Source organism: Musa acuminata, chromosome BXJ2-4, assembly GCF_036884655.1.
Source record: "Musa acuminata AAA Group cultivar baxijiao chromosome BXJ2-4, Cavendish_Baxijiao_AAA, whole genome shotgun sequence".
Taxonomy (NCBI): Eukaryota; Viridiplantae; Streptophyta; class Magnoliopsida; order Zingiberales; family Musaceae; genus Musa; species Musa acuminata.
Window position 1 is genome coordinate 28,933,707 of NC_088341.1, and position 22,299 is coordinate 28,956,005.

At 39.1% G+C, this 22,299-nt stretch overlaps 1 protein-coding gene across 4 annotated transcripts in view; it reads right to left on the reverse strand.

Annotated features, from left to right (window-relative positions):
• LOC135610211 (fatty acid amide hydrolase-like) overlaps positions 1-22,299 on the reverse strand; it is a 71,504-nt gene that overhangs the window by 14,882 nt on the left and 34,323 nt on the right. For 2 of the 4 annotated variants that reach the window (XM_065104426.1, XM_065104425.1), the window contains 3 exons: positions 18,226-18,294; positions 15,928-15,992; positions 430-491 (listed from right to left, as the gene is read on the reverse strand). In XM_065104426.1, the coding sequence (XP_064960498.1) occupies positions 430-491; positions 15,928-15,992; positions 18,226-18,294 (196 nt within the window). The remainder of the gene's footprint in view (positions 1-429; positions 492-15,927; positions 15,993-18,225; positions 18,295-22,299) is intronic. The other 2 variants (XR_010486070.1, XR_010486069.1) reach the window with 1 other exon arrangement.

A 22,299-nucleotide genomic window follows, 5' to 3' on the forward strand; every position in this document is an offset into this window, starting at 1 on the left:
GCATTTCTGCTTTTATGCATTCCTTTTTGCTTCTACTTTCCAAATGGACATTGTTCACTATGTTATTTTAGAAGAATCCCGTACATTTCGATTGCTGTACTTGTCTACATGCTACTTCATGTAACTGTACATATTGCACTAGTAATCTGGGGCTCTCTCCCATGGAATTAGTAAATTAAAATCCAAGTAACACATGAATCTTCACCGGTTAGTTCTTTCATTGATATTATGACAAGCTTTCATGAGTAGTGGACGGTGTCATATTTTGACTTGACAAGTATACCATTTCATGTAATAAAAGTTTGAAAATATTTTCAGTCCATGTATACTATCTAAATAGAACTTCATTTGTTATTTCACTATATATAATAAAGGAACTGAAGCTACAGGGATTTTCTTGTTGTACAACAAAGAACATTATTTGCTTACAGGCACTGATATAGCTGGGAGCCCAAGAAGATTTCCTGCTAGTATGAACCGCATGAGATACCCTATAATCAATAAATGTAAAATAGAGTGAATCAGTAAATCGTGCATGTCAAATTCAATTAGATATTAAAAATAAATGCATTAGCAGAAAATGGAAATCAAAGTCAAACAAAAAGAATAAAAAGTAAAATTAGCTCAAGGTGGTACTCAAACTCAACTAAAATTTGTACCTGCATAATGCATTTGGTGTGGTGGAAAAGATGGATTTATTCTCAGCAATCTAGTTATGTTCATGATGAACTTTCTTCTCAGGACAATATGATCATAAACTACTCTAGACACATTCAGCGTTGATATAATTGTAAGAAAATATTATATGTCTAAAACAAGATATTGATTTTTCTTTTTCTTCTATCATTCTCTCTCTCTCTCTCTTTGTCTTTCTCTTTTCCTTATTTTTGGACCAAGTAGAGGGAGGAGGGTTCGCAGAATGTTAGAACTTTCACCCAAAAGAATGCCAGTAGTAAAAAGCTTCTTCACTTGAAATCATGATACTTAAACATACTAGTTTCATGCAGCAAAGATTTATAGTTAGACATCCAATTTGAATAAATTGAAATGACCAGAATATCTTCTGAATCTTTGTAACAATTACAGTATCAATGATAAAGTTTACCAAAATTAATGCTTTTCTTTTCAGGCTCACCTTAACAATATCCAAATAAACAATAGATGAACAAGATGTTAGCAATAAATGGATGCAAATTCGACCTGTCAAAGAATCATCTGAGCTTTCTGGACAATTTCTGTTATAGAAAATAGAATGTGATCTCAACACTTATTGCCAGTTTTCAGTAAACCTTAATACACCTATACTAAATGGCATATATTTGTGATAATTAGTGTTGATCAGTTAGAATTTAATCCAGGCAAAAACAAAAAAGTGGAGTGTAAAACATATGAGAAAGGATGGAGAAAGGGCTAAAGATCTCATGTCATCACAACCGAATGCCACTGTCCTTTTCTAAAAAATGTTATGCTCGATCTAGTTGACTTGTTGCCTATCTTGATCATCATACAGAACATGCAAAATTCATTTGTTTTGTGAAGTGGATGCAGTGATTCTAAGAAGCCAGCAAATGAACCCTTGAACTTGCATTACTTGCAAAGTTTGGAAAGGTTTAATATTCAGTTTGAGGCTATTTCAAGTACTTGTTAAGCACAGAAATGGATCTAAGTTTGGAAATTTTGTTTAAATCAATGATTCCTTTTTCTGACGTTTGATTCTTTATTTTAAGAAATGGGCATTTCACTAGCTTTTAGGAAGATTCATGGAATGATTACCCCCCCCCCCGCCCCCGTAGTTCCTGATTATTTTAAGCCTGTGCAAAGCCTAATGTCATTGTCATGGATCTCTGACCACCTAGACTGGTACGTACCAATCTGCTGGAGAACTGGTGTATGTTTGTGGAATGATTGATTAGAGGGGCATAATAGTAATTTTCTATGTTTTGTTATCAACAAACAAATAATTTGTTGTTATGGCAATGACATTGTGGAAGCAAGTGAAACCGACACCATGTGCATGGTGTCGTTAATTATTCGGGGTTCCGTGCTCTTCTTCTCTCTATTGACGGTGGAGGGGAGATTGAGGAGTCATTGGAGGGTTTCACCGGAAGATGGAGGGACATCACTGGAATGATCAAGGTAGGGGTCCCATCCGCCCAATCGTCTAATCTAGTTATCACCTCTTAGAGATTAATCTCGTGTATGTTTCCACTTGAATTGAATTCCTTAACCTCCATCAACTGATACGATGCATGTGAAGTAGAAATCATGTGGAAATATTCCAATTTAGAGTTTATTTGATCTTTTATTATCATTCCATGAAAATATTTGTTGTTAAATAGCAATAAATACTTGAATTTGAATCCATTGGCATGCCAGTGATCCACAGCATCTGCCATGCCAGTACTGTTCACTATCACATCAGCACTGACTGCTGCTACATCACCACCAGGCTGTGTCAAGTCAGCAGTGACTGCTGACACAACAGGCATTGCAGTCTACTCTAATTTGCCCCTATCACCATTGCCACATCAGTGCTGATTACTGTCATGTCAGCGCTGACCACTGCCACACTATCACCAAGCTGTGTCAAGTGATCAGGGACAATCTCAATGGCACTCAACTGAATTGGCTAAACCACTCTTGAAGGGCCACTTGAAGACTTGAAGCCTTATTTGGCCAAGCAAAGCTCATATCAGAGCAGCCCACTTACCCTAATTCAAGCCCTACTAGCACTAGGATTAGACAGCCCTCACACAAACAGGGGCAGCCACAAGGAGTATGACTCTCATTAGCCAGCCCTAAAACACGTCCTAGAGGCATTAGGACTCTCCAAGACCTAAGGCATTAGGACTCTACGAATCCTAACTACATTAGGACTCACCTAGTCCTAACCTAGATGAGACTCCACCCCTTCCTCAGTTATAAAAGGAGGAGAGCCCCATCTAAAGTATCCTAAAGCAACCCAAGTCGTGCCCCCTCTCAAGAAGCGAACCAGCCTTAAGCTGAGAAAAAAAGGAGAAAAGAGAAAAAGGAGAGAAAAACAGTAACAGCACCCTTCTTCCATCTAGCCTTCCAGCCGACCTAGGACAACTTCCTAGTCAGAGTAGCAGCAGAAGAAGAGAAGAGGAAAAAAGTCTTGATAGCCCTCCCGAAGCAGTCAAGATCAGCACGCGAAGAGACTTCTTTCAGCTTGCTGCAGAATTCTGCAGCAGACAACTGTCGCAAATCTAGCAGCCAAAACCATGCATCAAAGCTTCGTCCAACTATTGTGAGGAGCCTCCCAAAGCCAACTACCTGATGTTCAAACCTATGTTCTTACGCATCTATAAGTCTTCTACCATGCTTTTATTCCGTTGTTTATGTCTTGTAGTTAATACTTTAACTTTACAAGTAATAAAGATTGTTTTCTTTCGGTTTTACTCTTCCTATAATAGTTCTGTCCTCCGATAAAACTTCTATCCAAATGATCATGTTTATTGACGGCTCGTCAAACCCAAACCCCATACGCATCATCAAGTCTGTGGTGACTGCTGACACAGCAGACTATTACAATATACACTAATATGTCATATCACTACTGAGGTGCAAGTGACCGTTGACAAGTGTCCTGTCAGCATTGACCATGGCCACATCAGCACTGTAAGATCTTTGATAAATGCTGACACAGCAGGGTGCACTACAGCCACATGGGACTTGTCATGTCATCGCTAAGTGTTGCCACGTTAGCAACAACCACTGCCACATCAGCATGATTAATGACACAGCAGACTGCCATGCAGTCTGCAAAGGTGCACCAACCTTGAATGGTCCAGCCCAATCACCTGGCCAAATCAGTGCAATCTGGCTGGACTAACTTAAACCTAGTTGACTCACTCTTGACTTAAATCCATCCTCTATTGGTTGAATCAATATCCAGATTGAACCCGATCTTTACAGGTGGTTGAACCTGATCACATAACCCAAGTCATATTCCCATATTGAACTCAATCCTTACATGTGGTCAAGCCCGACCACGTTCTAATTGAGCCCCAGCTATGCTTCCAATCCAGATTGGAGAGGCCCAATTCTACATAAGCCCAAGTAATGGACTGGCTATGCAAGCCCAACCCATAGGTTGGCTTTGTGGGCCATGAGAGCTAGCCCCAGGTCATGAATTGTAACAAATTAGAATATAGATAATTAATAAATATGTAAAAACTGTAGAACAATGCAGAAAATCATAAGAAATACAGAAAATACCACAGAGCAAAATGATCAAAAATAAAATTATTAGGTTACTTTGACTTCCATAGTAACCTAGAACTAATGATTTAGACCTAATATAATCAAGTATATGAACTATACAAGGTAAAGTAAATAAATCAAAATTCATAATGCATAATAAAACCAATCATGCAATTGATCTGTCGGTAAAGTAAATAAATCAAAATTCATAATGCATAATAAAACCAATCATGCAATTGATCTGTCTACTTTGCAAATTTCAACCATTGTCATATTCTATCAACCCCTTTTGACTTCGATTTACCTCAATGTTGACACCTCCCACCTTGTATGTTATATGTATATGTAAATGTATGTGGATGCAAGGTTTGATGTGATATGGTCATGTTGATTGATGCATGATATTGAGTAAAGGGACACTTGATTTTTTATTGTGACAGTAGACCAGTACCAGTAGGTCAATTATCTAGATGACTTCGGTACTTAAGGGATTAGCAGACCGTCAGACGTAGCAATTGTTTGGTCTCCTGCCAAGGACAGGGGAGATGTGTCGTCATTGTGACAGGTGAGGCACTACTCCATTAGCTGTCGGGAGTACAATATGATTCCTCTTTATCAGCTGTTATGAAAGTTGAGTTATCTTGAGAGATTCGAGCATCCCATTTGCTAATGATGATGTGTATATGATGATGTATTTGTATATATACTATCCTTGTGTGGATTGTACATTGCATTCTTTCATGCATTAATCATCATTTGTGAAATCCTTTTATCAACTTATCTGTAGCATTTGCCTTGACACACCTTTTGCTTATTCGAGATTCCTCTGCTTAGCATTATTGCTTAACGTTATTGTTGTAAAATTTTTCAGAGACCCAGAACAATAGGAGCAGTGCATGCCATTTCAGTATGAGTATTTTTGAACAATCGACTTGTTCTTCTTCTTGTTAGTTTTCAAACTATGATTAAATAATATTGAACTCCTTATGTAATAAGTTGGACCGTTATTGTTATAATGAGTTTGGAACGACCCAAATCGAGCATCCTGCTCGCAGGATTGATTAGTTCCTCCTTGTCCCACTGCTCTCCTGTTAGGACTCTAGCTAGGAGAGTCCTAATTGAGAGGGGCATTCATATAAAACATACCTAAGCCGACCCCTATTAAAGAGGTGAAGAGGTCGACTAGGGTTTAAAGGTTATTTCTTAGAGAAGAATTAGGAGTCGTAAAGGAATAGGAGTCTTGAGTAGGAGTCCTATTAGGAGTTGGTTAGAAGTAGGAGTCATATTAGGAGTTAGGGTTTAGAAATCTTATAAATAGTCATGTATTCATCCTCTTTTGATAATGATAAGACCCTAAAGGTCTTATCGTCGCTCTGATACCAATTAATAAGACCCTAAAGGTTTTATCGTCGCTATGATACCAAATGATAAGACCCTAAAGTCTTATCGTAAAAAAGAAGAAGAGAAAGGGGATGATCACTTCGAGGGGATCGGCCTCCTTGATCGCTTCGAGGGGATCGGCCTCCTAAGGTTTATCAAAAGATAGAATAGTATTTTTCATAGATTACTGAAAAGAAGCAGTTACATCCCTATTTATAGAGTTTCACCCAGAGTCCATCAGGACTTGAACTCTAATAATAAATAAATATTAAATAAACCTCTACTTGACTCTAACTGAACCAAATCGACTCAATAAACAACTGGACTAAACAGACTCAATAAACATTATTCAAAAGCTCAGAAAAATGGTCCTAACAGTTCCTCCCTCTTCAAATCAGCCTTGTCCTCAAGGCTGAGCAGCATCAATCTCGGGGAGGTTCTCTTTCAGCACTTTAGCCATAGACTATCTGCAACGCATCACAACCCGTTGATCAAGTAAGTATGGTCTCCACTTTTTGACAGTGTAAGCAACAGGTCGATCTTTTAGTGTAGTAATCATTGCAATAAACTCCTGGCCTTTGCTATCACAAGTTAAAATCCATCCATCAGTAATCTTTACTTCGAATCTGTCAGAGCCTTCAATGCGGTAAGCTAATCGGGCTGCAACTTTCCTGTCCATAAAATTATTAGTGTTGCACGTATCAATCAACATAGTGACAGGCTGATGCTTCAAAGTTCCTCTGATTTTCATAGTTTGTGGGTTAGCATAGCTAGCCAATGCATGCACTGTATGTGTGATGGCTTCAATATCTTCATCAGTTTCCACACCTTCGTAATCGGAGTCCAACTCTTCTGCTTTCGATTCCTCTCCAATTGGCTCAATCATCATATGTTGCCCATGTTTACATTGGTGCTCCATACTCCACTTTTCATCATAGTGCAAACCCTTTGCTGATCTTTCATTGAGTTCTTCTTGGGTTAGTCTTTGGGTGTCAAGGCTTTGGTTGGGAATAGATGGGGCCAGTGGTTTACTAATCATCTGGTTGTTGTCACTTCTGTTTCCATGATTTTCCCTGTTGATTTTTTTCTCATGTAGATATGCGAATGAGATCGCAGCTATCATAGTGCGAGGTTGACGAGCCTTAACTTCACACCAAATCTCTGGAATAAGCCCTTTAATAAATGTATCCAGAAGTTGTCGTTCCGACCAATCTCTAGCTTGATTTGACAATCTTTCAAACCTACTCTGATATTCCAACACTATAGAAGTCTGACAAATTTTGGCGAGCTGTCCATCCACCTTCATGTACGAGTAGATTGTGTCACAATCTTAGAGTCCTTTTCTAGTATTTCTAGATCTGTGCAATGTAGAACTTGAGCTCCCACCTTGTTGAAATTTACTAAGGCTCTCCAGTAGGCTTTTTTTGAAATCATTAAGTGTTTCTTGCAGCCGGTTCTCAATTCTGATTTCCAATGCTTTCATTTATGCTTTCATTGAGTTATCGGTGGCCATTTTGTAAGACTGCAAATCTGTAATCTCAACTCCTATTTCTGGTGTCAAGACTAGGGCATAAATCACTGCCCTACTCGGTGCTGTTGTTGTGATGCAATCGGTGGTAGCACTATTGGAATGAAGGGTTGCTGCGACGATGTGGGGATGTAGCTGCGTTCGCTGCGTGGGAGGCAACGATGCTTACTGTGGTCGCTGCGTGGAGGGATCGCTACTGTTGAGGGCTAGGAGGCAGCGATGGTGGTGCGACTGGGGCAACGTCGCCAAGGGCCTGTCGCTGCGACGGTGCGGATGGAAGGCAGCGTTGCTCTGTCTCTACCGCACTACGGAAGGAGGCGTTGGTGATGCCGAGGGATCGCGTGCGGTTGAGGACGCGACGGTGCCGTTGAAGCGGCCGAGGTAGAGAAGAGGAGTCGGTGCGTGCGTCACCGAGGTTGAAGCACCGCACAAGAGCTTGCTGCGTGTGCTGTTGGAGGACAGCTGCGGTGGCGTTGCCGAGGTTGAGGCTGCAGTGGAAAATACGAATCGACGGTGGCAGACTGGGCAACGAGCGACGTCGTCGCTGGCTGGGCAGCAACGGCGACGGTGGTGGCAACCGGCGTTCGCAGCAGCAAGAGGACCGGCGACTGCTTCGCAGCAGCAAGAGGATTGCCCTGTTTCGGTCACCAAGGGGCAGAGCAAGGGGGAGTGGCAGCGGTCGTTCTCGCCCGAGCCAGGGGGAGCGGCGATCGCCTCACGGTGGCTGGCAACGGTGGTGGGTCGACTGAAAGGCTACGGCGCTCGAGGCGCGGCTACAATCGACGAGGGGCTGCGGCAACAAAGGAAGCTCTGTTTCTACAACCGCTGCAACGAGGGGCTGCGGCTACGACCCGGGGGGGGGGGCTTGGTTAGGGTTGCCTTGCAGCGGCGGTGATCGAGCGATCGGGAAGCAGCGGCAACGGTGGAGAAAAAGGCAGCGAGCGTTGTCGCTGGCCGGGAAGTTGCGATGCTGGAGATGGGAAACAGGGTGCTCTGTTTCTATCGCACCACAGTCGGAGCCGCTGGCGATGCTGGCAACGACGGTGCGGCAGTGAAGAAGGAGGCAGTAGTGGTGGCGCGGTTGGAAGCAGCGTCACCAATGATCACCGACGAGGGGAGGTCGAGCGACTGCGTGTCACGACCCGAGTCTGATAAGCTAACTGGCCAATAACTCCATTTTGGTCCTTCAACCACGGACCAAAATGCTTAAGCGGGAGTTAACGTAGTACACTCATCAGGCCCTTATAAGCTAATCATACACATTGCCCACTTCCGATGTGGGACTAATGGGATGTTACAATATCCCCAACTCAATTAGCTTGACGACCTCGTCAAGGCCCGACATATCCCAGATCGAACGCTAGCATAGTGCATGTGAGGATGAACTCAGTGGTGGCTCCACGCCGCGATGAGTTCTTGACTCCATCCACGGGTAGCCCTTTCCTACTTGAGTCCTCTCACCCTGCCCAAATACTAGGTCGGCTCTGATACCAAATGTCACGACTCGAGTCTGATGGGCTAACTGGCCTATCAACTTCGTTTGGTCTAAACCACTGACCAAAATACTTAAGCTGAAGTTTACGTAGTACACTCATCAGGCCCTTATAAGCTAATCATACACATTGCCCACTTCCGATGTGGGACTAATGGGATGTTACACTGCGGTTGCGACCCAAGGGGAGGCGGGCAGCGGTAGTAGGGCTGGGATGAACGCTGGCAGCGTCGTCTCTTGGCCGGGGAACAGCGGCGACGGTGGTCTCTGGCCAGGAAGCGGGGCGATGGTGGGCGCTGGCCGAAGATCAGCAACGATGGGTGGGTTGGCCGGAAGCAGGGGTGGCTGCGGCTTCTTCTTCCTCTCTTGTTTCTTTTTTTTTTTTTTTTTTTAACGAGATGGGGCAGCGAGGAGGTCGAGCGGTGGTCGAAGGTCACTGGCCGGGGAGAAGCAGCGGCAGCGGTGAAGAAAGAGTTGCCTTGTAGTGGTGGTGGGGAAGAAGGGAAGCAAGGCTGTGGTGGGCTACGCCAAGGATCGTTACTTTGATACCAAATGATAAGACCCTAAAGGTCTTATCGTCGCTCTGATACCAATTGATAAGATCCTAAAGTCTTATCGTAAAAAAGAAGAAGAGAAAGGGGATAATCACTTCGAGGGGATCGGCCTCCTTGATCGCTTCGAGGGGATCGGCCTCCTAAGGTTTGTCAAAAGACAGAATAGTATTTTTCATAGATTACTAAAAAGAAGCAGTTACATCCCTATTTATAGAGTTCCACCCAGAGTCCATCAGGACTTGAGCTCTAAAAATAAATAAATATTAAATAAACCTCTACTTGACTCTAACTGAACCAAATCGACTCAATAAACAACTGGACTAAACAGACTCAATAAACATTATTCAAAAGCTCAGAAAAAGGGTTCTAACAGATAAGCAATAGATGAATCTTTTCTACAGCCTTTGAGCAACAATTTGGAGGAAGAAACCCCTATAGAGTTTCAAGGAGGTCGATCCCCTAAAGAGATCAACCCCAATCTTAAAATATGCAAGGGTTCTAACACCTGGTAACAGAGCAACATTCTTGGCCTCTCGCTGCCCTTCCACAGCCATCCATCAACCCTCCATAATCGCCTAAAGCAATTCCCACAATTGCTTAAAAGATCGTCGCCAAATTTCATCGTCATCTCCACCACCGCAGATCATCCTTTGATCTCCCCATGAATTGCAATAGGTTCTGGTTTCCTACCTTACTGCTGCTGCAATTTAGTTATCCTTATTCGAAAATCCAAAAAAAAAATTTGTTCCAAAATTGCTGCATAAACTTTTCGTCGTAAAGTTTTCATCTCTACGACGAAAGATACATTGCAAAATTCTAACCGCATATAACAGTCTGTTTGATCTTGCTACTGCGTTTTTTCTATCCAAATCTCTACAAAATTTTTATAGCAGCTTTGACACTTCCTAACAGTAGATTTCCCTTTGGTTTTGTCAGAAAAATGTCAATATAAACAATTTATCTTTTACGTCTAAATTGCTATACTTGAAAATCTGTGCTGTAAAATTCCAACCGCATAGCACAGTTCATTTGATCTTGCTACTACGTTTTTTCTGTCCAAATCTCTACGAAATTTTTATAATAGCTTTGACACTTCTTAACAGTGGATTTCTCTTTCGTTTCGTTGAAAAATATTTAATATAAACCAATGATCTTTTACGTCCAATCTGCTATACTTGAAAATCTGCAGAAAATTTCAGCCACACATATTGTTGCCTTAACCAATCCATTTGCAATCCTTTTTTAACGAAATTTCTTATACAATTCATAGATCATCTTGGCTTCCATTTAATATTGATCTATTGAAGAATTCATCTCTAAAAACGATATTGTGTTGTTGCAAATTTTCGTTGCAAACCGCTGAAATTTTTCGACGAGAATTCTGCTATCGCAACTTGCCCCAATTTCCTTGCTGTAATACTATCAAAATTTTCTTGATTAAATTGGACATTCTTGCTGTCATATAAACTGAGATTTTGCTATCAATTTCCTCCTCAAATCTCTCAAGTTTTTTGCGGAAATTTCATCAAGAAATCGTTGTTTCTTCGACGACAATTCTGCTCTTACAAGACAGCACATATTTGCAGCAACTTCCACTGATTTCTATCAAACCTTTGCTGCCATCTACCACAGATCCAAAACTTTCATCCACAGTCCTAAAACTCCACCAAACCACACCCTCAAGCTGCACCCAAAACAGCCACAAAATAAGCCTAAACCGCAGCCTACATCCACCAATCCACCAACCCTTTCGACCATCACTTCTCTCAACCTATACATGCCTTTAACCCGACAACAAAAGAGAGATCTTAACATCACAGATTTGGAGGCATATACTATGGCATCTGAGGAGGTAATCAATGCTAAATTCGAAGCCTTCGAGGCCCGAATGAAGGATAAGATTCGGACTCTCTTTACCGAACTCAGTTTGGGCCAACCACCAAGCCCGAAGAAATCACATCAAGGAGAGAGATCAAACCAATCGTACCAAGCCCGAAGAGATGACTTCCAAGAGAGGGGAGGCTCTATGACTGACCCCAACTATCCACGCATGAGGGTGGACTTCCCTCGATGGGAAGGAGACCCGATTGGTTAGATCTCGCGCGTGGAGCAATACTTTTGGTACCACAAAACCGTGAACGCATCAATGGTGAAAATTGCAGCTATACATCTTGAAGGGGATACCACATAGTAGTTTGACTGGTTTGAACACACTCATGGAGTCCTCTCATGGCGACAATTCAAAGAAGGACTGCTGATCCGCTTCGGACCAACCGATTACGAGAACATTGACGGACAACTAGAAAAGATCCGACAAACCTCCACCATTCGAGAGTACCAAACCAGGTTTGAAAGGTTATCTAATCAAACTAGTGAATGGTCTAAAAAACAACTATTGGGGACTTCACTGAGGGCTTGAGGCCAGAGATCCGGGGAGAAGTTAAAGCGCGACAACCGTACACGCTTATGGCAGCCATCTCTTTCGCACGATTTTAAGAGCGATTGAACCATGAAGCCCGGAGGACTAGGGTTGCTCCCCAACCAGCAATATCGAAGCCCTCAGCCCCCCTACTATCAATCGAGTCCCTGCATTAAAAAGTTTAACAAGAGAAGAACTTCGGGAGCGATCTGCAAAGGGGTTATGTTGGCATTGCGACGAGCCGTAAAGCCATGAGCATCGCTGTAGTAAAAGGAGACTTCTTATGATTGAACCAGTAGAAGAAGAGGTCATTGAACATCCAGAAGAGAGCCTTGAACATGAAGAAGAAGATGCAGAAGAAGAGCCACAACCGACCGAAGTTACAGTACATGCACTAGCCGGCTACTCAAACCCGCAAACGATGAAAGTTGGAGGTCTTCTCAAACAACAACCGATCACTGTTCTCATCGACACGGGCAACACTAATAACTTCCTAAACAGTAAGGTTGCTGCCCGGATGGCCTTACCGATCGAGAATTGCAACAGGTTTGACGTTAAGGTCGTCAACGGATGGATTTTAAAGTATGATCGTAGGCGCCCGCGGGTGAAATTATTGCTGCAGGACCAAGAGATAATTGCATATTTCTTCCTCCTCCCTCTTGATGATCATGAGGCCATGCTCAGAATTAAATGGTTGACGACATTAGGTGATGTTTCTTGGAATTTTATGAACTAATTATAAAATTTTACAGTAAGGAGAAACAAGTGATACTGCACGGGAAACGTGGTGGCGACGTAACGACGATTTGCACACAACAAATGGAGAAGGTTTTGCATAAAGCATGCAGCGACTTTTTGATACAACATGAGCAGCAAACTAAGGGAGAGCCAACAGAATTTGAAGATCCAAATCTACTTCCTTTGCTTGCTAAATTTTTAGATATATTTGACGAACCGCACAACCTACCTCTTACCAGTCGGCATGATCATTGTATAACAATTCTTCCAGGCAAACCTCCAGCAAATACATAGCCATATCAATATCCACATCTCCAGAAGGATGAAATAGAAAGGATTGTAAAAGATATGCTTAAAATAGGAGTTATTCGGCCAAGTTGCAGCCCCTACTCTTCATCGGTGCTCCTCGTACGAAAGAAGGATGGAACATGACGATTGTGTGTTGATTACCGAGCTTTCAACGACATAACCGTCAAGGAAAAATACCCTATTCCAATAGTAGATGAATTGCTGGATGAAAGGGAGCACAAATCTTCACAAAGCTGGACCTTTGATCCAGGTATCATTAAATACAAGTGTGCAAAGAAGGCATACCGAAAACCACCTTTTGAACACACAACGACCACTATGAATTTTTGCTTTCTTCAATAGAAGATGGAATATCTTGGACATATCATATCAGAGGAAGGTGTGGCAGTGGACCCCTCCAAAATTGGAGCAATGCAGAACTGGCCGACCTCGATGAACATAAAATTGCTACGTGGCTTTCTCGGTTTAATAGGCTACTACTGCAAGTTCATAAAAAACGATGAAAAGATCAGTGCACCGCTTACTTCCTAGCTGAAAAAAGATGCTTTCCAATGGTTGGACAAAGCCACCACCGCCTTCAACAAACTTAAAGCTGCAATGACGACAACGCCCATACTAGCGCTACTCGACTTCGGCAAGACTTTCATTATTGATGGCCACCCCCTCGCTTATACCAGTAAGGCATTATCTCCTTCCCATCTCAAAATGACTATTTATGATAAGGAGATGCTCGCGATTGTGCATGCGGTGGCCAAATGGAGATCGTACTTGATCAGACGATGCTTTCAAATCAAGACCGATCATAAAAGCCTAAAATATTTCTTAGAGTAGAAGATATCTTCCCCCGAGTAGCAAAAATGGGTAACAAAGCTTCTTGGATATGATTATGAAATAACTTACAAAAAAGGGAAAGAGAATATTGTTGCAGATGCGCTTTCATGGCTACCTAAGCAAGCTGAATTTTCAGTCATTTCATTTTCGATTAGCAACATCCCTGAAAATATTAAGAGGGAATGGCAGGAAGATCCGAAGACTCATTATAGTTGGGACTCAAAAGAATTGCGCTATAAGAGACGCATTGTGCTTGTGCCAAATTCTACTTGCATCTTCACGAGCAGATTTTGGACAGAGTTATTCCAGATGCAGAGCACTAAATTGAAAAGGAGTACGGCGTATCACCCACAAACCGACGGCCAGATGGAAGTGGTGAATAGGTGCTTGGAGACAGCCCAAAGCCACCCACCAAATATGACTACCCAAGGAGAACTCTATACCTAGTCGAGTGCCATTATTGATTGACGGATCGTGACTCAACGACGAAGACCTACTACTGAAGTGCTAATATAGTGGGCGAACTTACCAGCAGAAGGTGCCACTTGGGAGAACTATGACAACATGAAGATCAAATTCCCAGAATTCATGGATTGTTAGCCTCGAGGACAAGGCTGATTTGAAGAGAGCGGGTCTGTTAGGACACTAGCCAGAAGAGTCCTAATTGAGAGGGGCATTTATGTAAAACCTTCCTAAGCCGACCCTTATTAAAGATGTGAAAAGGCCGACTAGGGTTTGAAAGTTATTTCTTAGAGAAGAATTAGGAGTTGTAAAGGAATAGGGGTCTTGAGTAAGAATCCTATTAGGAGTTGGTTAGAAATAGGAATCTTGAGTAGGAGTCTTATTAGGAGTTAGGGTTTAGAAACCCTATAAATAGTCATGTATTCATCCTCTTTTAATAAGCAATAGATGAATCTTTTCTGCAGCCTTTGAGCAACAATTTGGAGGAAGGAACCCCTATAGAGTTCTAAGGAGATCGATCCCCTAAAGAGATCAACCCCAAGCTTAGAATCTGCAAGGGTTCTAATATCTCCCCCTTTAATGCTTTTTTGAGTTATTATCAATGCTCGAAAGAGGGATGACTAGTCTCCAAAAGAAGCTCAGTTGAGCTTCTTAAGCTTCAAAGGCTCCAAGTGTAACTTCTACTTGTATTCTGAAGCCTCCTCTCTTTCTCTTCCCTACTCTCAATAGTTATCTTCTCAAATATCCTCTCATCCATTGAAATTTCTTAAATTTGTCAAAAGAGAACCTTCCATTTGAAGTTCCAAAGTATATCTCTTCAAAATTAGGTAACTCTAAAGCTTAATTTTTGTTTATAATATTATAAGGTCCACATTGCTTCCTAATGGTACTAATAACTTTCGTAATTTGTACATATATATATTTTTTATCAAGCCTTAGAAAATGGTATATGATATACTTTCTTCCTTATCCTTTTCTAGGAAAATACAATATTTTGTGGATTTGAGTTCTCCAGTGATGCAATGAGTCTAATGCCACCAATTCATAAAGATTCATAATTTGAATTTATGTAGTTTTCTGGCTTTTAGATTATACACCTTGCAAGCCAATGGAAACACAAGTACCATTGCAATTATTATTATTATCTAGCGATATATGTTGTGATATTTATGTTTTATAAATATAATATATATAATATACTCATGTTATTGGTTATTTGAAGTTGAAGTATGTAGAAAATTCTCCAAAATCCTCTTCAAAGTATATACGAGTATCAATGCCTCCTTTTAAGTATATTTTTGCAGCGAAAAGAAGCAGTCCTCTAGAAGAATGGGCAAAAAGGTGCTAGCAGACTTGTGTATAAGGTTAATTTATGGCAATGAGCATGCATACACTGATTAGAACAGATTTCACATTGCATTAGATCCTAAATGCTTCTCAAAGTTTAAATAAGTTTGATCAAGTGATTTTGAGGTTAACCATTATGTGTTGTGTCCGATAGCAAATTGATTTATTTATGCATGGATGAAGTATTATAGTCTATTTGCTCAGCTATATTCTATTGTGTATCAGCTTACAAAATACATCAAATAAGAAAAGAAAGACGACCTGCATTTGTTAAATCAAACTTACCAAGTCTAGAACATACTTTCCTAGTACTCAATTATTTTGTCTATTCTGTCACCCAGACTATACTCAACAGTTATGCTTACAATTAATAAGATTAGGGTACCACATCGTTCCTTGTGCTTGCAAAAGGACTTTTAGAGAAACATATGTGAATTTCTCTTCTAAAGTAAAATAATTACAGAAACCTTTGATTTTAAGCATGCTCACATTAGATAATCACGATCTAGACAAAATTTATAAATATATGCAACAATTATTGCGAAAAAGGGCTAAATTTTAATGGACTTGATTCATGAAATATTCAGCATACGTAGTAATAGTAGCAACAGGAACATTTATAGGCTTATAGCATCCAACTTACCTGAAGTCTCATAATTTGACTCCCCATACTGAAGAGAACTTAATGGAATTTTTGGTGCGGTTATGCTATAAAGATAAATTTTGAACGAAATTACTTGTAAGACATGGAAAGATAGTCTTTAAAGTGAATTTTCATTTAAATAGAATTGTTTATCATGCAACAGTATAACATTAAAATCTTCATGTTTATCACACATTTTGCTCAGAGCTCATTCACAAAATGCCACCACTATTATATTACAATTTATATCAGCTAATAAATGATGAAACCCTATATGGTAACAAGGTCAAAACCTATATTAGATATGTTTCTAGAATAAAAATTAGGAATCCTGATATTAGATCTACAAAATATAAATACAACTCATAAAAGATAATTATTGAATAACAAATAAGTAATTGCTCCAATCCTATTAACTTAGCCCAAACCTTTTTTTCCTTTGCAATTCAAAAAATAAAATGTGAATAATAATCATGATCACTTAAAATTATCATGATATAACCAATTTACCGTGTAAATAATAATTAAAAGTTTATCATTCGAAATCTAAATATTGTCTGAACTAAATAATGGTGAACAAGCAACTAAGTAGTGCACGTTCACAAACAAAGCACACATAGGTAATCAATGTGTGTTAAAAGAAATAATGGAGTATGAGTCGGCACTCAAGGAGAGAAAGCAGACCAACCTGGGAATGTAAGCAGCCATGGTGATGTGTAACATTCAAGAACACCATTGTATTTAAATTAGAAGTGAAAGGAGCAATGAGAGGAGACAAAGCTATAAAGGGTCATTGGATATAAGATGAGAAGGAAAAGCCATAACCAGAGAGACAGGAATTTAGAGAGAGGAAGTACTCAGCCAGCTGCATCGAGGAGATTGAAATTATTAACAGTTCCACAAAGCTATCTTAGTATTCGAGGAAGAAAGATCCAAAGTGATCTTAACTCTGAGACAGCTGTGTCAACAATAGAACAAGACCGATAAATCAAAGCACTACATGGAGATTTTAAGAAAGAAGGGGGAATGCATGCTTTAGAGCCAGCTAAACATTATTTCGCTGCTATTATCACTTTGTTAGGAGCTTCCTCAAATTTGAAATTTCATGTAACTTAAAGAACTTTAGAATGAGAACAAGAAGTTGTCCTGGTCATGGTCTATCAGACCTTAAAATTAAATGCTTTAGATGACTAGAAAGGATAATTAAGTCATTTTAGTTCAGAAACACATGCACAATATACATGGAAAGGACCAGGACACAACATATTACTATAAAATGACCCAATAATCCGAGCACTTCACAAACTAAGAACTCAACAGAAGGTACCAAACAATTGGTTGTAGGTAGTTGACTCTTATGTGGTGATTTCTAGTGGAATGCAGACAGATTATGAGTTCTTAGCTAATTATGAAATTATTATCAAGCTTCATGAGAGTAAAATAACAATGAGTCTGCAATTAAGGACGTTGTTGGAATCCATGTTCAGATATGAAGTGCCAGAGCACAAATGACGGGTCCTTGTCATCATTCTAGGAATGGAAGTTGTTCTGGACATTGCAAAGTTCATTCGACTGTGCCATGATTTCCAGTAAATCCTGGTTGCTTTCTACTAAAAATTTGAAGATCTCCTATGACACTACTATGTATCATGGTCTTTCCCTTTGTTGCAATAGATGGTTGTGGCTAGTCAGTGTAGTGGCTTTAAAATCTTTAATGGAACAAATGACTAAAATGTAGTTTGGTGATTCATCAAGTTTTTTAACATTTCTGTTTTATATAAAAACAGTGATCGGTTTTCAAGTGTTAACCACATTTGGACAAGTGCCAACCAGATATTCTCCCTCTCACTCGTTCAAAAGATGGCTTCCATTGAGAGGATCTTCAATCTCTTGGAACAACCTTGTTTCGTCATTGTAGAGGTTTCCGAGAAGTAGCAGGCAACTTAGTTGAAGCAGGAAGGGCCAACAGAATCAAGATGACGATGAGAAAGAACAAATGTTGTTTCGTCAAATTTACCAAACGACCAAATCATCCAAACAAATCAACAAAATCACTAATATGATGATCGTGTTGTGCATTTCTCGAACTAGTACTTTTACTTGAACATGTGTCCCAGGTTAACATAATTAGAATCTGATTATATTAATTGATTATGGTTTATGACTTATGCTCCATAGCATGGGCCAGCATATAGACATGGCCAAGTGGACAGCACCAAAGGAAGATGCTAAGAAATTGCAACCCATAAGAGGTAGACGATGATTAATGGAATATGAACACAAACTGAAAATGCTTACCCAGTTGTAGGGGTTACTATGATGTCAACCTTCTTGAAAGCTTCCATATAATAATACATTATCCTTCTCCTGCATCAGGCAACTATGTATATTAATGAATAATAACTTAACAAACCAACCATTATATACCAAAACCTATATTCTTATCCAGTGAAGCTATTAAGTTTTGCTAATGTTATGAAAGTTAATATAGTTATATAATTAATTATTTAGTTTCATATTGTGTATCAGAAATCATAAACCATAATTTGGTGTTACATAGTGATGCATAATTTGTAGTGTTGATGTGAGACATGTAATTGAGCATTTATAGTTATTATATATATAATTTTAATTTTAAGTAAGGTTCTTGATAGTTCACTTACCATATGCTTATACCCATTGTGGATTCCAACGGGGGTAAACCTTCGGACCAACAAAGGAATAGTGTTCAAGTCTACCAAGGTAGAGGCAATGGGATAGTTGGGATAGTATATGTTGTACTCAATAGTAGCCTTAAGAGAATTAAAATTAATATTTCTACAAAAATGGATTAGTTTTCATAAATATTATATGAATAATGGTGACGTAATATCATCCTGTGAGAAATGTATTGAACCCATAACTCGACATGTTGTCCTGGAGCACTTCAGTCAAGGTGTTCAACACATGTCCATGATGCTTTTCGGTTATTGTTGTTTTCCATTGTTTATTGGTGTTTTCGAGTGTTTTCTTGTAGGCAGATTGTACAGGGCAGAAAGTACTACTATCAGCCTCATTTTTCTTTATCGAAAGTCTTTTCATTTTCTATTTCTGCTATAAAACGTTTCTAGTTGTGTGGCATCATACAAAGGGGAAAATGGTCCAAAACTCAAAAACAGTTCTATTCTTGTATTCCACGGGTTGATTTCTGATTGATAGTCTTACAACGTAAAACGTCAATTGTTGGTGGCACCAAACCAGATAGGACCTTGATTATATGTATGAGGAGTGATACATTTTTAATGTGCTCACTTTTTTATTTTATGGAAGTGCTAGGTGAACATTGGGGTTGCACCTACCTTCGGAATGCCCTTTGTATATGACCATTCAGCTTGTTTTCAAGAGTCTTTTGTTCCTAATAAAAATTGGTTGCTTTGCATTGCTTGTGATCTCAATTATCTTACATTTTCATGTGTGACAGTGGCATATTTCTCATGCATTTGCCTAAGTTAAATATGTGTTGCTTTTTAGGTGGCTTTACTCTATGTCATGCAATATAGAGATGATATGTCATGTGTTATTGAAGTAAATGCACTGGTAATTGGCATCATTCATGATTGATATGATAGCTTTCTATTGCACCAATATATGAGCAACATGTGGTATTTATGAATCATTTGTTTTGAGCATATCTCCACTATATTAATCTGATAATCCTTTTCCTTGATACTCTACTCTTGCATGATATAGACTATTTTATTTATTAAAATGTATTCGGCATATTGTTACATACTTCCTTCGGACTCTATTTGTGCTAAAAAAAGAAAATCTACATATTTGTTTAAAGGTAGTGTGGCATCGAGAGTGAAAGCTAAGAGATTATCAATGTGAAGGTAGGTTTGATAACTAATCATTGTTGTAAGAGATATATTATTTTTTTAGAAAATTGTATTAAAAAATAGTTACACAACTCTATGAAAAGGACTTTAGTTCATGCACAGTTTAATCTTCCTGAAATCCGAGTTGGAGGACCAATTATAATTCATCCACAATCTAAACCCAGGATCTAAGATATTATGTTTGAGGACAATAAAAACATTAAATTCTCATTTACATCTATAAAACCTATGAGGTACATAGATAATAAATTGAACTTCAATTTACTTAAGAAAGATATTATTTGAAAGATATATAAGTCTACTTTCAGATGAAGTAAATTTTGTACAAATTAGAGTTGTCTATAGAGAGTTACAAACAGTTTAGTCTGGAGAGATCAGAAAATATTAACTTTATTTTGTAGAATCCAAATAATCAAAAGAAACAAACATTTGGGCAGGCATTTGCATTCCAAATCATTCAAGTAAGATACTGAAAGAAAGATATAAGAGTCTAGTTTCCAAAGAATTAAGATTTACCCAAATCAAAATTCTATACAATATGTTATAGTTAAAACAAGACATATAGGTCAAGATTCTCAAAATTTTCAGATTAGCAAATTTATAGCTCAAATAAGATTGATGCCATTAGAAAGGATAAAACTCCATAAATTGCTCATAAACAAGAAGAAATCAAGAATAGAAATCTATGTAGGATAGGTTAGAACACTTGCCTAAGAAAAATTTTATCCCAAGAGTGATGAATTGATCCGAAACCTCAAGCCAAAGCAACACCTCTCCTCCTCTCAATGATCCAAAAAAGGATAAATTCACTATCTCATCCTAAAATCCTAGAATTACTATTGACTTATGACTCATTTGCATTCTATTCTTATTGAAATAGCATTAGATTAGTATAAAAACCACTTAAAATTATTTTTCACATATTTTTTGGTTTTTTTTCGAAAATCGATATGTACCGACATATCAACATATGGAACGTACTGGTCCAAGCCAGGATTGACATTATCGGTCCACATGAGACAACAACCCTTTAAGAGAGTTCCAAAACCATTATAGCAGAAAAATTGAGCAGCCATGAAAAATAAATTTCTTTTTTCCTAGATAAAACAGCATCAATACGTTTTAAATTCTATAAAACACTAGAATTCCAATAACAATCAGTTTTTACCTTCCATGGCTGACAATTTATGAAGACAATATTTCAAAGAAGACCAAGAAAAATTGATAAAGAACAAAAGTTCCTGTTTAGTATCTATAAGGTGTAACAATTATAAAGAGTAGGGTTTACTATACCGAAGCGTACAACCTGGTACGAGCGGTTTATATCAGTCCGACAAGTGATCGGTCCGTGAATCGCCCTATACCAGGCAGTACCGTCACATGACCCTATATCGCTCGATATAGGGTCTGTATCAGTCAATAATGATCGAAATCCGATCGTTACCGACTAGTACAAGTTGGTAACGATCAGATTTCGACTATTACCGACCAATGGTTAAGATTGCCCTATTTTAAATGGTCAAATTGACCGTTTGAATCTCTTTCAACTTACTTCACTCTCCCAATCTCTTCAACTCTCTCAAGCCCTTTCACACTCACAACTCTCTCTCATTCTCATATTTTTACTCTCCTAAACTAAACAAAGCTATGATTTATAGTTTGAATTAAATTTAGGAGGCTAATTTGGGAGGATTGAGTAAAAACACTCTAATCAAAAGGTATGTGTTCACTTTCTAGAATTTTATTGATTTATGAGATGATTAAACCTATTCTTTGTGATTAATGACTTAATGTCTAATATGATGTTTGATATCTTTCTAGATCATGCTCGAAAGATAGATGGGAACCGTCATCATTGGCAGTGCATTTATTGTGACTATAATAAGAGTGGAAAAATCACCCAGGTGAAGATACATTTTGCAGACGGGTATCCCGATGTTATAAAATGCAAGAAGGTTCCAACGGAGGTCCGTAAATCCTTTCAAGACAAGTTATAACAGGCAAGGGAAGATACAATAAAAAAGAAGGCAAGAGTTGAGAAAGCTGATTTGTGACGAATATAAGGGTCGAGACAATGAAATCGATTGGATCTCAGAGTTGGTATTCATGCATCACTGGAGCATCGGTACATGTACGAGAAAGCAATGAGGCATCGATGACCTGACTCGCAATAGGATCGTGGTGGTGGCAGTGGGCCTATGCCATAAGGAATCTAAAGGTCGACCAGCATGAGATAACCAATTGCCCCTCCTTAGTTAAGCTGAATTGGTAGCATGAGACAAGAGGGAATCCGTGGTTTTATAAGAGGACTTGACAGGAGATCAGCACTAGATATTATTGATATTAATCCGCAAGCCTATTTTTCAAAAACAACGATACACAAATTGACGATGCATATACAAAAGAAAAGAAACAGGATATTAGGAAGGCAATTGCAAAATGGTTCAACTTCCATAAAATTCGAGCAAACACAGCCATGGTCCATATTATCGGA